This window comes from Mchenga conophoros, linkage group LG14 (assembly GCF_057382185.1).
Source record: "Mchenga conophoros isolate Kocher_MC1m ecotype Shallow Benthic linkage group LG14, M_conophoros_male_GT1.1, whole genome shotgun sequence".
Classification (NCBI taxonomy): Eukaryota; Metazoa; Chordata; class Actinopteri; order Cichliformes; family Cichlidae; genus Mchenga; species Mchenga conophoros.
Genome location: NC_140539.1, coordinates 21,128,781 through 21,142,506, shown reverse-complemented (window position 1 = coordinate 21,142,506; position 13,726 = coordinate 21,128,781). Strand labels below are relative to the sequence as shown.

Genomic DNA, 13,726 nt, shown 5'->3' with positions numbered 1-13,726 from the left:
TAAATCTAGAGCTGTGTAAGTTGTATGGCTTTTCTGTGTTTGTATTGCTCATGAGAGCAGCACTAATCTTTCTATCCGTAGTCAATCATGTGTTTCATTAGCATATTGATTTATCTGCATGACACACGATAGCCTGACTTTCATTTTTTATTGGCTCGGGACTGGAAATTGCCTTTCTTTTGGCTTGGAGAAGCCAACTTTAAGAAATATATGATGGTAAATCTTGTTAAAAGGAGCTTTTGCTGATCTCAGAACATTTGCTCATATTTGAATTGTTCAGCCTGTTCACAGTAACCATTAAAGTGCAGGTTTACAGGCTTTGCTTTCCACCCAAACTGAATTGGAAAGATGGCGCTGAGCAAGTTGTGCTGAAGTGCATTTTAGTGGGAATGCATTTAAGCCCAAGATTAATGTGTCAGGAGATACTTGAATGGTTTTTTAAAGTTAGTGGAAATGTTTGCATGTGGAAAATGGAACTCCAGTAAAATCAGCCTAAATGTCTCGCCTATGTTGAACTCTGCCTTAATAATTCCCCAATATCCCTTTTCCTACTTTATGCATACTAGGAACACAGAATAGTTGTAATTGTTCTTGACTTATAGTCTGCTGTTTTTTCTTCCAGCTGAATAAAAGAGAAAATTAATGTTTCCTTAGGTATATTAAAAAATGAAAAAAACAAAACCCAAACACAATTTCCTGTGGCATTCCTTTCTTAAGACCTTTTCGGCTCTAAATTCTTAAATATCAGGGCCGAGAACACAGCGGAGGAATGGCCTGATGGCTGCTTTGGTGTGAGAGGAAGAATTTGAACCTGTTTGAACCTCATCAGTTTGCTGTACAAAGCTGCTTTAGTGCTTAGAGGAAGACAAATCCCCTACCTGCATTCAGTAATGCCTGCTATCTCGGCTGCTTTTAAAGAAGGGGTAAACTGAGAGTATGTTTGGCTTAGAGAAGAAATCTGTAACCAAGCTCTGAAGTTGGGGTCAACTTCAGGAATGCTACAAAAGTAGAAAGGAATGAAGACACAGACACACTACACAAAAAGGTAACATGTAAGTTTCTGAAATATGTGCATACAACAGAAAAGGAATAGGAAATGTGTACAGTAACTGTGTGATTCCCAGACACGATGATGTCTCCCGTAAAGACGATGCAAACTGCAGAGTTTGAAACTGGGAGCTGAATAAATTTGCTTATAAATGAGGAGTTCTCCTAAATGCTTAATGTGGTACGTGAAGACAAGTGCCTTGGCAGATAAATAGTTTATAATTAATTCATTTGTTAGCTTAATTAGTGAATTCATCAGCATTGCCGGCAGTTATGTTTTTAATGAGGCAGTAAGCAGCTCGGCTTCACCTCGTGTGATCTGGTGGAAACATTTGGTGGTTACCTTTGTGATACTCTTTATTCCAAGCTGTTCTTTAAGTCAGTCATTTTCTGCATTCTGAAATTTTTAAGGGAGAGAAAGAAGAGCATTTGAGGCCCTGATGTCTCTTTTGAATATGTGCAGAGTATATGTGTGTCTGTGGATGTTGTATAGTTCTACAGTCCTACCTCTAAGTAGACAACTCAAATGGTCAGCGATAGCCAAGCTGACAGTCAGGTGGTGATGGTCCTCTGCAGAGCCTTTTCTCTAGACAGAGACTTGTAAGTCATTATTATTAAAGTCATTATTCTTTTTCATTTTAGTTTTAGTCTAAATACACCACTAGGACCGATTTTAACACCAGCTGTACAATATACACATTTGGGGTAGTATATCAGCATTGCACATCAGTATATGACTTTATCCTGTTTTTAAATCACCAAATGTAGAGATTGGTTTTGGTATCAATAGCTGTCAGGCTCTAATTATCATCACAGTGATTGTTCCTGATGATGTAACCTAAATATCTGACTTTGGTCACCTCCTTTAGTACTCGAGCTCCCAAACAGAATGAGAGGAAATTTGGCCTCAGATCCTCTCTGGCTGAACCGATCATTATTAGAATTGAATTTGATGTCACACTGCAAACCCTGAGCAGTTCCTGTAAGTCTTTTGTGAGGATACTTCTGCTCTTGACATATTTTATTGTCACAGGAACTGTCATTGTAGGCTTATGGAGTACAGACATTAGCTGTGAGTGGCAAAGGTTAAGAATGGGCCCTGCAAAATATGCACAGTATTTGTCTTCATGTTATAACATCAGTCCACACACTGTACAACAGAGTGACAAAGTAGCATCATGTTTTCTGCTCTAATGCTGCTATCAGTGTTTCCTTATCTTTTTGCTTTGTTATCAGGTTCAACTCATCAGATTAGGCTGTTTGCTGGTGTCGATGTGAATTGTCAGGCAAAACGGTGAAACAGCAGAAGATGTCAAACTCACAGTTTGCGTATAATTGTGCACGACATGGAGCTGTGCAGCCCCAAAGTTAAGTAGATTTGATGGATGTAGTCTATGTCTGGGTTGGTGATGCCTGTCAGCGCTGACGTGCACCTCATCAATGCCACTGATCAGCTCCCCGGGGTGCCGACCAGCTCAATGGAGCTGAAGGGCACTGTGTCCTCTAGTGTGGAGTTGTATAAATGCTGGAGCCGCTGCTCTTTGCTTTCCGAGTCCTGCTGGACTTTGTACGAGGAGCAGTTTTTAAGAAGTAAAAAGAAGAGGGTTTTAGACACAGGTGAGGCATCGAAAGAAAGGAGGTGAGAACGGGTGAACGTGCTTTTATCCACTTTACTGAGAATATGTTTGATAATTAGTTTGTTCTTTGATTTTTATTCCTGTAGTCCCTTGAGTTGTTTTAGTGTGATATTCCAGATGATACATCTAAAAGTCGCTTTGAAGCTTTTTTCATATTTAAGCAAAAAAAAAAGTAGTGGGAGTCTGTTTGATGCACTTCTGTGGATTTGTAATCCAAAGCAAAATGTCGGTGATTGACACTTTATTTTATGTAGGACACAGAACCCACCATGCTGGACATTGATCTTAGGGCTTTGGTTGTGCATCAGGAAAGCAGGTCACCGATTTCCCAATCGGTGAAACTATCATTGTTTCCTCTGCCCTTAAGCTCTAAATCCCAATCATATTAGAGCTGTAGGTCACAGGTGGAGCACCTAACCATGTGGAAACACCAAAAAGATTACATGCTAAGCTTTTTTTTAATCAAAATTAAACTGGAAAGAAATTGGCACAGACTTTACTTGCTGTCAAACTTGTAGTTAGCTTATGCAATAGTAACTGTAGCTGGGAGCATGAATAGGAAAATGGCACCAGAACAAGAGGAGTGAACATAACCTGATCTGTATCAAATCTTTATTTTGAAACGCATAACGAGAGTTAATACATATTTTTTTTTAAAAATGAATGAACATGATATCAAAGAAAGATATCATGTTGAAAATATTGAGCAATTCCTGTTTGGGGAAAAAAAAATAATAAGGAAGCAAATGCTTATTAATTCCTGTCCCTGTTTAGCTCATCCTATATATGTTTTGATTTTGCAATCAAATGTATACAGACGCATATTAATTTATAGCATATATCTATTGTTCAGTCCCTTGTTATATTATTACATGCATCATACCATTTCTGCTGTAAATGGTATGTTCTTTTATTCATTAGCTTTTTTAATTTTTTTGTCGTCTTCTTCCTCGTCTTTATCCATCTTACCTGTACTCCTCATGTCCTCCTTGTGGTTCATGCGTGGATCTGCGAGGCTCTTTGTTGGCCCTTCTCCATCCTCTTCTTCAACCTCCCTGTTGTTCTATTCCCCGATAAACCTCACCACACGCGTGCGCCCTTCGGATTCAAGATCACAGAGTGCGCTTTAGCCCCAGTTGCAATGGAGGACAGTGACCACGAGCATTCCTCTTCATCAGATGAACAAGACTCCTGTCCAGCTTCCCCTAATCAGAGCAGACACCATGATCATGATCACCATGAACAGGTACCGGTGACCCCCCCCCCCAAATATATATATATTTTTCTGTTACTGCCCATCTTCAGCTGATTTCTGCCGTCAAAGTCTGTAGTTTTTATGCGCTTAAGCTAAGGATTAGACATGAATTTATCTCTTTAGGGTCTAAATTTAAATTTAAAACTGTGTCACAGTGTGTGCTCACAGCTGAATTTGAGTGGCCGTGTTGCTTGCTGAATTCCACTCCATTATTTATCTATCAGGGAGACTTTAGTAACTGTAACTAGAGTCCATAGCTGCGTGTCCTCTTACAGAAAATTTACACTTTTAAAGATTGCATTAATAATGAAGAGTAAAATACCTGATGTCTAAAACAGTCCTTGTCTTTAATGTTACCGATCACTCTTAAAGGAGAGTAAATGTAAACACAGTATTGGAGTTCATTCATTGTTAGTTTCATAAAACAACTTGGCTGCAGTGTTCAGCTCTAACATGACTTCTCCTCATTTATAATAGAAGGTGATCCACCAGCTGTAAAGTCCCTAACATGTATCCTGTTTCCAATGAATAGTTAAAGGCTCATCCACATTAATGTACAAATCTCATGTGTTACCCACTGGCCTTCAGCTAGGTATACTAACAGTTTTGAGTTGTCAGATATGAAAGATCTCTTTGTTGCTGTCTTAAATCCCTCACCATAAAACTTTAAGTTGATTTTCTAAAACTTTCTACCCTCTGGATCTCCATACCTCCCCCTCTACATTGGTGCTCTAACGTTCCTCTTTTCCCTCCACCGTATTTCTTTTTTTCCTGTTCGCCTCGTCATCCCTCCCGCCCCCCCACGACCTTCGCTTCTCTCCAGCCCTCAAGCCATTCAGATGACTCAGAAGTGGAAAACATTATGCAGGACCCTCAGCATCATGGTGGGCACGGTCTCCGCCATCACAAGCATCACCACCATCATGACCCCGAGGCTCATGATGCGGACAGGCAGGCCGAGGGCAATGACCGCCCCCACACCCCGTCATATTTGCGGCCCCCCGTGGCCGGCAGGGCCCAGTCAGATTCGGGTTCAGACTCTGGTTTGCCACAAAGCCGAAGCGTGGAGTTTGACTTGCCGTCCCCCGTCAGTCCCTCCAGGCCAAAGAGCCCCTGGGTTCGATTTGACCCATACGACAGTAGCGAGGTAATACAAGGCGTCAGGAAGCCCCAAAGAGGGGTCAGCACAGCCCGTGTGCTGTAACATGCTGATACATTTCATACCTTGTTTTACTGTTGTTTGGGTTTGGTTTTTTTTTTTTGGTTTTGTGCTGTTGCCGTTATTGCTGTCGAAATACTGCAAATGGGACAACAATGCCAAAATATTTCAAAAAGCCGATATCAGGTTTGAAAAAAGAAACCATGGTGTACACAGCCTCTGTTTCCTTATTCCATTTTTATCTTTTTGTGCATTTGTAGGACCAGGACAAGGAGTACGTGGGTTTCGCAACGCTGCCAAACCAGGTGCACCGCAAGTCTGTCAAGAAAGGATTTGACTTCACGCTCATGGTAGCAGGTAAATCCTCGTTTTAGCATTAGCTGCTATTTGAGCTTAAGACCGTGTTTGTTTTAAAAAGACTGTCTTTTCTTCTTTGTTGTTCTTTGTTTGAAGGTGAATCTGGCCTGGGAAAGTCCACCCTGGTCAACAGTCTGTTTCTCACAGATCTGTACAAAGATAGGAAGCTGCTCAATGCAGAAGGTGCGTGTGATTATTTGTTTTAAAATTTGCTGTACTACATTATGTAATGGCTGAGGGCTGTTTACTTCTTTTTTTCTATCCTAGAGAGAATCACACAAACGGTAGAAATCACCAAACACACGGTGGATATAGAGGAGAAAGGTGTCAAATTGAAACTCACCATTGTGGATACCCCTGGGTTTGGGGACGCTGTGAACAACACTGAATGGTACAGACATGTTTAACGCATCAGATAACCCTGAGTGAATCTGAGTTACACGGTCAGCTGTTACACTTTGCCTCAGAGACTGAACGCCCCTGTGTGTTTCTGCTTTAGCTGGAAGTCAGTGGCTGACTACATTGACCAGCAGTTCGAGCAGTACTTCAGGGATGAGAGTGGCCTCAATCGCAAGAACATCCAGGACAACCGCGTACACTGCTGCCTCTATTTCATCTCACCCTTCGGTCACGGGTATGACAAAGCTACAGCTAACTCAGCCTGCTCGTCCTCTCTTTATTATTAGTTCTAAAAATATGGAAGATTAAGTTGTTTCTGCTGCAGCACATTATCACGTGCAATGTTCAGAAGTGATAATGGGACCATTAACTACACTTTTCCTCGTGATCTCTGATCACATGTTTATCGCAGCCATCGTCCTGAGCGCACACGTGATATCTTCCACACGTATCTAGTGGATCGGTGTTTACTCACAGTGTGAGTAAACACACAGCCTCTTAAATTGTTGATGCCCAGCATCTTTCCCAGAGATAAAGCACCTCTCAGCTGCCCTTGGATAACTTTACATCTGCTGCAGTGATTTTACACTAATCAATTGTTTGTGCTGCTGTGGTACCTCTCAGCACATTTGTGCGCATCCAGATCTGTGTTCATCAAGGAGCCAGAATACCATAAAATTCAAGTAATGCTGCAGAGCATTTTCAGCGTGACGGCCATGGAGAAACGGCTCCCTCTGTTGGTGAGCAAGTGTCTGCTGCCACCGATTGGTCGGCCAGTGTGCCATGCAGCCAGAGACATCATCTTATGCTTCAAGTTTTTTTCGGGGGGAGGGGGTTGTACATTTTTGCTGTCATTTGATAGTGCAGCATTAGATGGGGGGGAGGGGGAGAGAGAGAGAGAGAGAGAGGAGGGGAAGGACTCCAACCCAGACTGATGCATTTCAGCTGTATGGCATGTGGTCACATGCTAAATCTCTGAGATAAACTAGCACCTTTAATTTTGAACTACAGATAAGACTTGATGCAGGAAAGCTTAGAGTGGAGAAATCTAGATGTGGATCGGCAGGTAAGTCTGTTGTTGCCTGATCCTGATTGCCAGCAATTCATGAGCATTTATGAAACGCTTTCAAATCTAAATGGAGTTTATTGGCACAAAATGATCTAACAGTTAATGATTATCAACCCCAGTTTAAACTTGTCTAACAGTAAATCATCAGTGGTGGCCCTTTTTGAAGTTTTCTGTGGCCTGTGAAGGCAACATGGAAAAAGCGCATGGCTTGTATATTTCATTCAGCCACAGTTTATGTTAAACCATGATAGGGAAGCCCAGAATGTGACTCGGGAAGTATTTTTCTTCAATTAGTCATCATTAGCAAACTAAACCTTCCTGACAATGATTGATAACTTTTTGCCCAGGAATGTAACTCCAACCTCACTAATGGTTAGCGATAAACGTGCGCAAACCATCATTCTCTGAAGAAACTACACTCTACAAACACCGACCCGGCCATAAAAACTCAGAGAACCCCTAAAATAAAGTTTGTGTTCCTCATGTGCTGAAAGCTGTAGTCCTTATTGCAGTGGCCTGCTTTCAGGTGACTCACCTTTTTTGAAAATGCCCACTCTCTTGTCTACTCTACACTATCCTAATAAATAATAAGTGTCTCATTATCCTTTCTTGGTATGTTTTGCCTCATCTCTTCCAGCCTCCGACCTCTGGATGTGGAATTTATGAAGGCTCTCCATGAGAAGGTCAACATTGTCCCAGTCTTGGCCAAAGCAGACACACTCACCCCTGGTGAAGTGAAGAAAAAGAAAATTAAGGCAAGGCGACTGCATGTTTCATCCCACGAATCAATCTGTGTATACGCCGCAGAGTGTTTTACTTGTATCCTCACAGAGGACGTTATTCACACTTTGACATCAGACATGTTTTTCCACTGTTTTTCTTTGCAGATCAGAGAGGAGATTGAGCAGTACGGTATAAAGATATACCAGTTCCCCGACTGCGACTCTGATGAAGATGAAGATTTCAAGCAACAAGACCATGAGCTGAAGGTGATCAGTGATCTCCTTTCTTTCTTTTCTTCATCCAAGTATTTGTGTTTAGTACACTAAACTCAGCTGAAAGCAGAATTCTGAGAGTCAAATCATTGTCATTCAAAACAAATTGTGCTGCAAACAAATTTAATATTAATAAGAATTGACATTAAAATGAATGAACAGACTATATAGTCAGACCTGGTGGATTTAAGTGTTGATGAATCAGCCTCCTCTACACTTCCCGTATTGTAAGGTGGTACTAAGCACACAGTCGGTGGAAATAAAAGCAAAAGTTATCACTACTAGCAAAACCCCTGCTCAACACACAGGTCTTTACTTTGGTCAATAAACAATAACTATCAAGAAAATCAGAATTACTTCTTAATTATGATGCATTTCATATATTTTAATTTTAGTAAGTATAGGATATATTTTCTGTGTCATACAGGCTGGTTTTGCCAGGCCTGCAGCGCTTGTTTGACCATGTGACACGTCTTTAATAATTTTATTACTACGTGTAATTTAATTTATCATATCAACACAGCGTTTCATTCTAACGCTATGATAAAGATCTAAATACTGGTTTATTTACTGGAACAGCAATAATTGCAATAATGTAACAAATTTGTTAGATGTCACATTTTGAACAATGTAAGTATGTGACATGAGGAAAATCTTAAAAACATATAATATATTTATTGATATCATATTTATCTATGCCCTATACTGCCCTATACACTCACAGTGCTCTAGGCAAAGTTAATGCAAAGCTTTATCTTAAGTTCATGGTCCAGTCGACTACATATGCTACGGTCATGTCAGTATGATTACAATCAAATCAATAACTTTGAGGTTTATGGAATTCTACCTCTTGTTGGATTACGTAAAGATCAGGTTTAAAAAGGGGGAAAAAAAGGTCTTGCACAAGAAAGGACGAAGACATTTAAGGGATATAACTGGTCTGTTGTTGTTTTTTTAATACAGATGTGTTCACACCCTGCCCAGCCAGATGTGATCTTTATGACCATAACATGCTTTTAATATTACGATCTTTATCTTGACCCCTTTAGGAAAGCATCCCCTTTGCAGTAATAGGCAGCAACACCGTGGTGGAGGCCAAAGGGAAGAGGGTGCGAGGCCGTCTGTACCCCTGGGGTATTGTAGAAGGTAACCTTGACCTCACATGTTCCCCTAAACAAAGACCTCAAAATCATACATACTAAAATGCTTTCTGTATAGATGTACCATTAAAAAAGTTGACAGTGAACGTGTATAAGTATTGAGTGTGTAGTTGATCCTCACTCTGTGGTCTGCAGTGGAAAACCCAGCACACTGCGATTTCGTGAAGCTGAGGAACATGCTCGTTCGCACGCACATGCAAGATCTCAAGGACGTGACCCGAGAGACTCACTACGAGAACTACAGAGCTCAGTGCATCCAGAGCATGACCCGCATGGTCGTCAAGGAGCGCAACCGCAAGTATGCTCACGCTGAAGGACGGGAGAAATAAGTTTTAGTGAGATGAAAGAAATATGGCACAAGAAAAATCAAGATGAATTATAACAGTGTTAGAATATTGTTGTTTTGAGAAGGAGAATGTGATTTAAAAAAATGTGTGACCTTCATATATTCTTGAGGTATTTGATGGGTTTGCTCTGACGTGTCTGGTGTAGTGTCTTAACAATGTTTGTCGGCAGCTGATTAGACATCACAGGCTTATTTACATTGGTCTGTGTTCTCACTTTGTAGTAAACTCTGTGAACTTTCCCAAAACGTGTGTCTCTCTGCAGTAAGCTAACCCGGGAGAGCGGCACAGACTTCCCCATCCCAGTGGTGCCCGGAGTGGCCGAGACCGAGACGGAAAAGCTCATCAGAGAGAAAGATGAGGAGGTACGGCACGCCGACCACGAACTGGAGTCGCATCACGACCACGAGCATGACTCTGCCCACAATTTTGATCACCACGAGCACTCAGACCGTCAGCCCAGCCCAGAGAGGCACTCAGATCACAAAGGCGATGAAGCTCTCTGAGTATCTTTAGCTCACAGATGATGTGTTTACCCAAAAACATTTTTTTTAAGTCCAGTCAGATCACGTTTTGTGAAACTCACAAGAAAACAGTCTCATAAACAGGAACTGGTTTAATTATAGAGTAAACCTGTAGCCTTTTGGAGCTTTAAACTGTGACTAGGAAAAGAGATTGCCCCTTACACTCTCTGGAAGCACCAGGATGTTTATAACCACGCTCATAACATCTGTGCATGGCAGGTCAGAGAAGGTGGGAAGGATAATGATGGGAAAGTGTTAAGACTGACAGAAAAAACCTTGTTAGTGGGTATTTAAAGGGCTACATGCTGTGCAATACTGTGATGTTTAGTGGAAGTAAAGTAGCATAAAAAAAGTAGGGAAATTTGTGTTTGGTTGATTGCTTCTTTGTTGTAACAATGCTTCCACGTAGTAAACCTTGTATCCTTATATCTTATGCATTTGTCAGTCAAGCAGCAGAGTTGAGCCCATGAAAAACTTCCCTGCCAATGCCAAACAGCTATGATATTGACTCTTGTTTGGTGTAATTTAATGGATTAGATTATTTAAGTCTGAAGAAACAAAACATACTTTAATTGTTTAATACAACCCCAATGACCTGGCACCCTCCTCCTCATGCTAGTCTCCAGTTTGGTCACATCCTGTTCTTCAATCAGCATTTGTCCCAAATCAGCCAATGTTATGTTGGTCATTATGGCCCAAGCTGATCCCGCAAACATGCCACTTACAGGTTTTTGGGATCAGGGGTAAGGTCAGGACGGAAGGTGGGCCATTTCATCCTCTCCACTCCCAAAATCTGGAGGTAGTCTCTGATAAAGTCTTCTCTGTGGGGGTGGGGGGATTGTCATCTTAGAGAATAGTGTCTGCACCAGTGTCTGCACATGTTGCAGACACTGGTGCAAAGGAGCCTGATGGTGAAGGCCAGTCATGGTGTCAGAAGCTCAAAACAAGAGTCAATAGCAGAATTAATCATCTCTGTGGCAGAGAATGTTTTTAATGCACATAACCCACATGCTTAAATCCGCTGCTCAACCCACAGATGTATTTTCATTACAAATGTGACACCATTTAACAGGAAATAAACAGGCATTCCCTCAGTGTAAGATTTATTACCAAGCAGCATCGTTGCAACACAGAAATAATCAACCAAACCCAAATTTCCTTACTTTTTTTTGCAAAGTTAAGTTATAAATATTACTGTTGTGAAAAGAAACCTTCCTTATAGATTCCTTTTTATTTTGGGTTTGTAGATGCTAGACTGTTGCCTTGTTAATGACTGTTTTGAGTCTCAGGAATAGACGGTTGTATATGGTTTTAATGTTGTTCTGCAATCATAATGAGTTAAATAAGCTATGTCAATACCAGCCCCCTTCCCTCTGCAACACCAGACCGTGCAAAATCTATTTATTTCATTAAATAAAGAGTCTTATTTTTTCCCCTCATTTGTTTATTTTACATTTTCTGTCTGATCAACATGAAGCAATGCAGTAACACCAAATTAGCTCAATATACATCTTTGCCCACGGGTGTTATAGCCAACCCACACACAGCAGCAGCTGGACAAACATCTCCAGGTGAACAGGAGCTGTATAACACCTGTGTTACCTGCTTATTTCAAACAAATCTGATAGGGGGGGGGACTCACTCAACATGATTAGGTGATTGAGTAGCTGACTGATACTAGTGATTTTAATATCCTAAAGTGCTGCTTCTGTGATAACAGATACTCTGTAGTCCAGAGTGAAGCAGCAGATGGAGGGAGCCTTGTTTCCCTGCTGCCATTCAGCACATGTCACGTGGTTTGGGGAGAACAGGCCCATCTCCCGGGCGTTTATTGATTTGTTGCCTGTGCAGCCGTGCGTAAATGAATAGCTTCCATGAAATCCCCCTTACACTTCACACCGCTATGAAAGTGGATGCGTCGCATTCAAACGTATCACACTAACACCCGTCTCCTCTCTCTGCTCTCTTCTTCCAGCTGCGGCGGATGCAGGAGATGCTGCAGAGGATCCAGGATCATATGATCACTCAGAAGGACGGCTATTGAGAAACAAGAACCCAGTCACACTGTGTACATGTGTTGCTCTCACTGGGATTTAATAAAAAAAAAGAAAAACTCCCCACTCCACCCCAAACAAACCTTTATTCCACTCTTGGATATTGACATCCCAAGCCACCTCTCAGCCTCATCAGCAGCATGTTATACGTGGATCAAGGACCCGGCAAGGAGGTGGTAAGACGTTTGCAGCTTAGCGACTCCCTTTATCCTCTCCAGAATCTCTGACATTTACGGCAGCACTGCTGAGAAACACCCAACTCTCCCTGTCTGCTGTTTAAAACGGCTCTCGTGATGTTCGCTTGAATGAATGAAAGGTTGGGGGTTAATTCACATATCAGAGCTTTTTCTTTAGCCACATGATCACAGGGTTGTTTTTACAAGTTTACATCAAAGCTTACACTTTTCTGGGTGTTTTCTGGTTTATTTTTTAAAAATCTTTACAGGTCAACAGACACACACACACACACACACACACACACACACACACACACACACACACACATATATATATATATATACTGTAATAATATAATTTTCTATAATACACCTTTTTTTCCTACTGTTTTTGTTTTTTACATGCTGTATTTAATGTTACACTGCTCGACTATGTGGATGACGGAGGTTCCTGTTGGTTAATTTGGTTTAAGGGTTTTTTTGGTTTTTGTTCATTTGGTTTGTTCAGTGTCTGCATGTTCACAATTATAGTTGTCACATCTGATGCCTGACGTCACAGGGTTGACCAGTGTTAGCTCACAAGCAAACTCACTGATTGTCATTGTCAACATTCGAGATGCGATGCATCTTTAAATCTGGTAGAGAAGTCTTTAAAAACCGCGTGGAGAATTCCCAAAAGTAGCAAAGTCCCAAAAGGTTGTTGAAAAATACAAGACCCTAGATTTGCATGAGATGAGCATCAAAGGGCAGGGTTGCATTAAAGGTCATGCAGTGATTTTTATTTTTGCATGAGTTTTGTGAAGATTACTCAGATTGCAGATCTGTTTGATGATCATAAACTGACCAGCTGTTGGGGGTGATAATAGAAGCTTTTTTTTTTTTTTTTTAATAGGTTTGTTATAATTATCTTCTCACTTAAAGGGAGCTCCTATGTTGGATGAGTACTAACCTTTACGTTTATCTTACAGCCAATGATAAATTTAATAATCCCAATATTTTTTCTTTGGATTGGTCTTCAAAAGTGAGAATTGTTTTTAATTTTGCAATAACTTAGCAACACCATTACAGCCCATGAGTAATGATCAAAAACAATGAGTGAACATGAGTCTCTTGACATTTTTTTTTTTTTTTTTTAATGTTGCAGAGCTTCTTTTTTTAAAAAAAAATTAGATTAGATGACTCTACTCTGACTTGTTTGACCTTTGTTTAAAAAATATATATGAAAAATACATTCCTCGAGTTTCTATCGCAGAGTCAGGTGACACTTTTTGTTTTTGAATTCATGTTAAATTTGCCTTCGTTATTTTGCATTTTTTGATTATATTTATGTAATAAATTTATAAATGAAAGAGGTTGGAGAGGGCAATGTGTACAAATTCTAATATTGTAATAAAATATGACTATAATTTCAAGTTGAATAAGACAATGGGTTTTTTATGGCTGCAAATGGAAGTGGGATTAAATGGTTTTGTGTGTCATCTAAGATGGGTGGATTGATAGTGATTTTCTGATGTAAGTTTCGGAAGTGTGTATATACATGTTATAGTACA

General features: G+C 40.6%; 1 protein-coding gene across 5 annotated transcripts; it reads left to right on the top strand.

Moving 5' to 3' along the window:
* Positions 1-2,548: 2,548 nt before the first annotated feature.
* On the top strand, positions 2,549-13,588 carry septin4b (septin 4b). Of its 5 annotated transcripts, none has more exons than XM_085243337.1 (12): positions 2,549-2,664; positions 3,796-3,930; positions 4,763-5,086; positions 5,359-5,455; positions 5,552-5,638; positions 5,723-5,846; positions 5,955-6,089; positions 7,561-7,678; positions 7,811-7,912; positions 8,968-9,064; positions 9,214-9,376; positions 9,688-11,385. In XM_085243337.1, exons 2-12 carry the CDS (start codon positions 3,826-3,828, stop codon positions 9,926-9,928), a joined length of 1,593 nt encoding a protein of 530 aa, XP_085099463.1. In that variant the 5' UTR covers positions 2,549-2,664; positions 3,796-3,825; the 3' UTR covers positions 9,929-11,385. The 5 variants fall into 5 exon arrangements, with proteins under 5 accessions (XP_085099463.1, XP_085099461.1, XP_085099462.1 ...); XM_085243335.1 differs by having other exon boundaries at positions 2,566-2,686; XM_085243338.1 differs by lacking the exon at positions 2,549-2,664 and adding an exon at positions 11,922-13,588 and having other exon boundaries at positions 9,688-9,787.
* Positions 13,589-13,726: the final 138 nt, after the last annotated feature.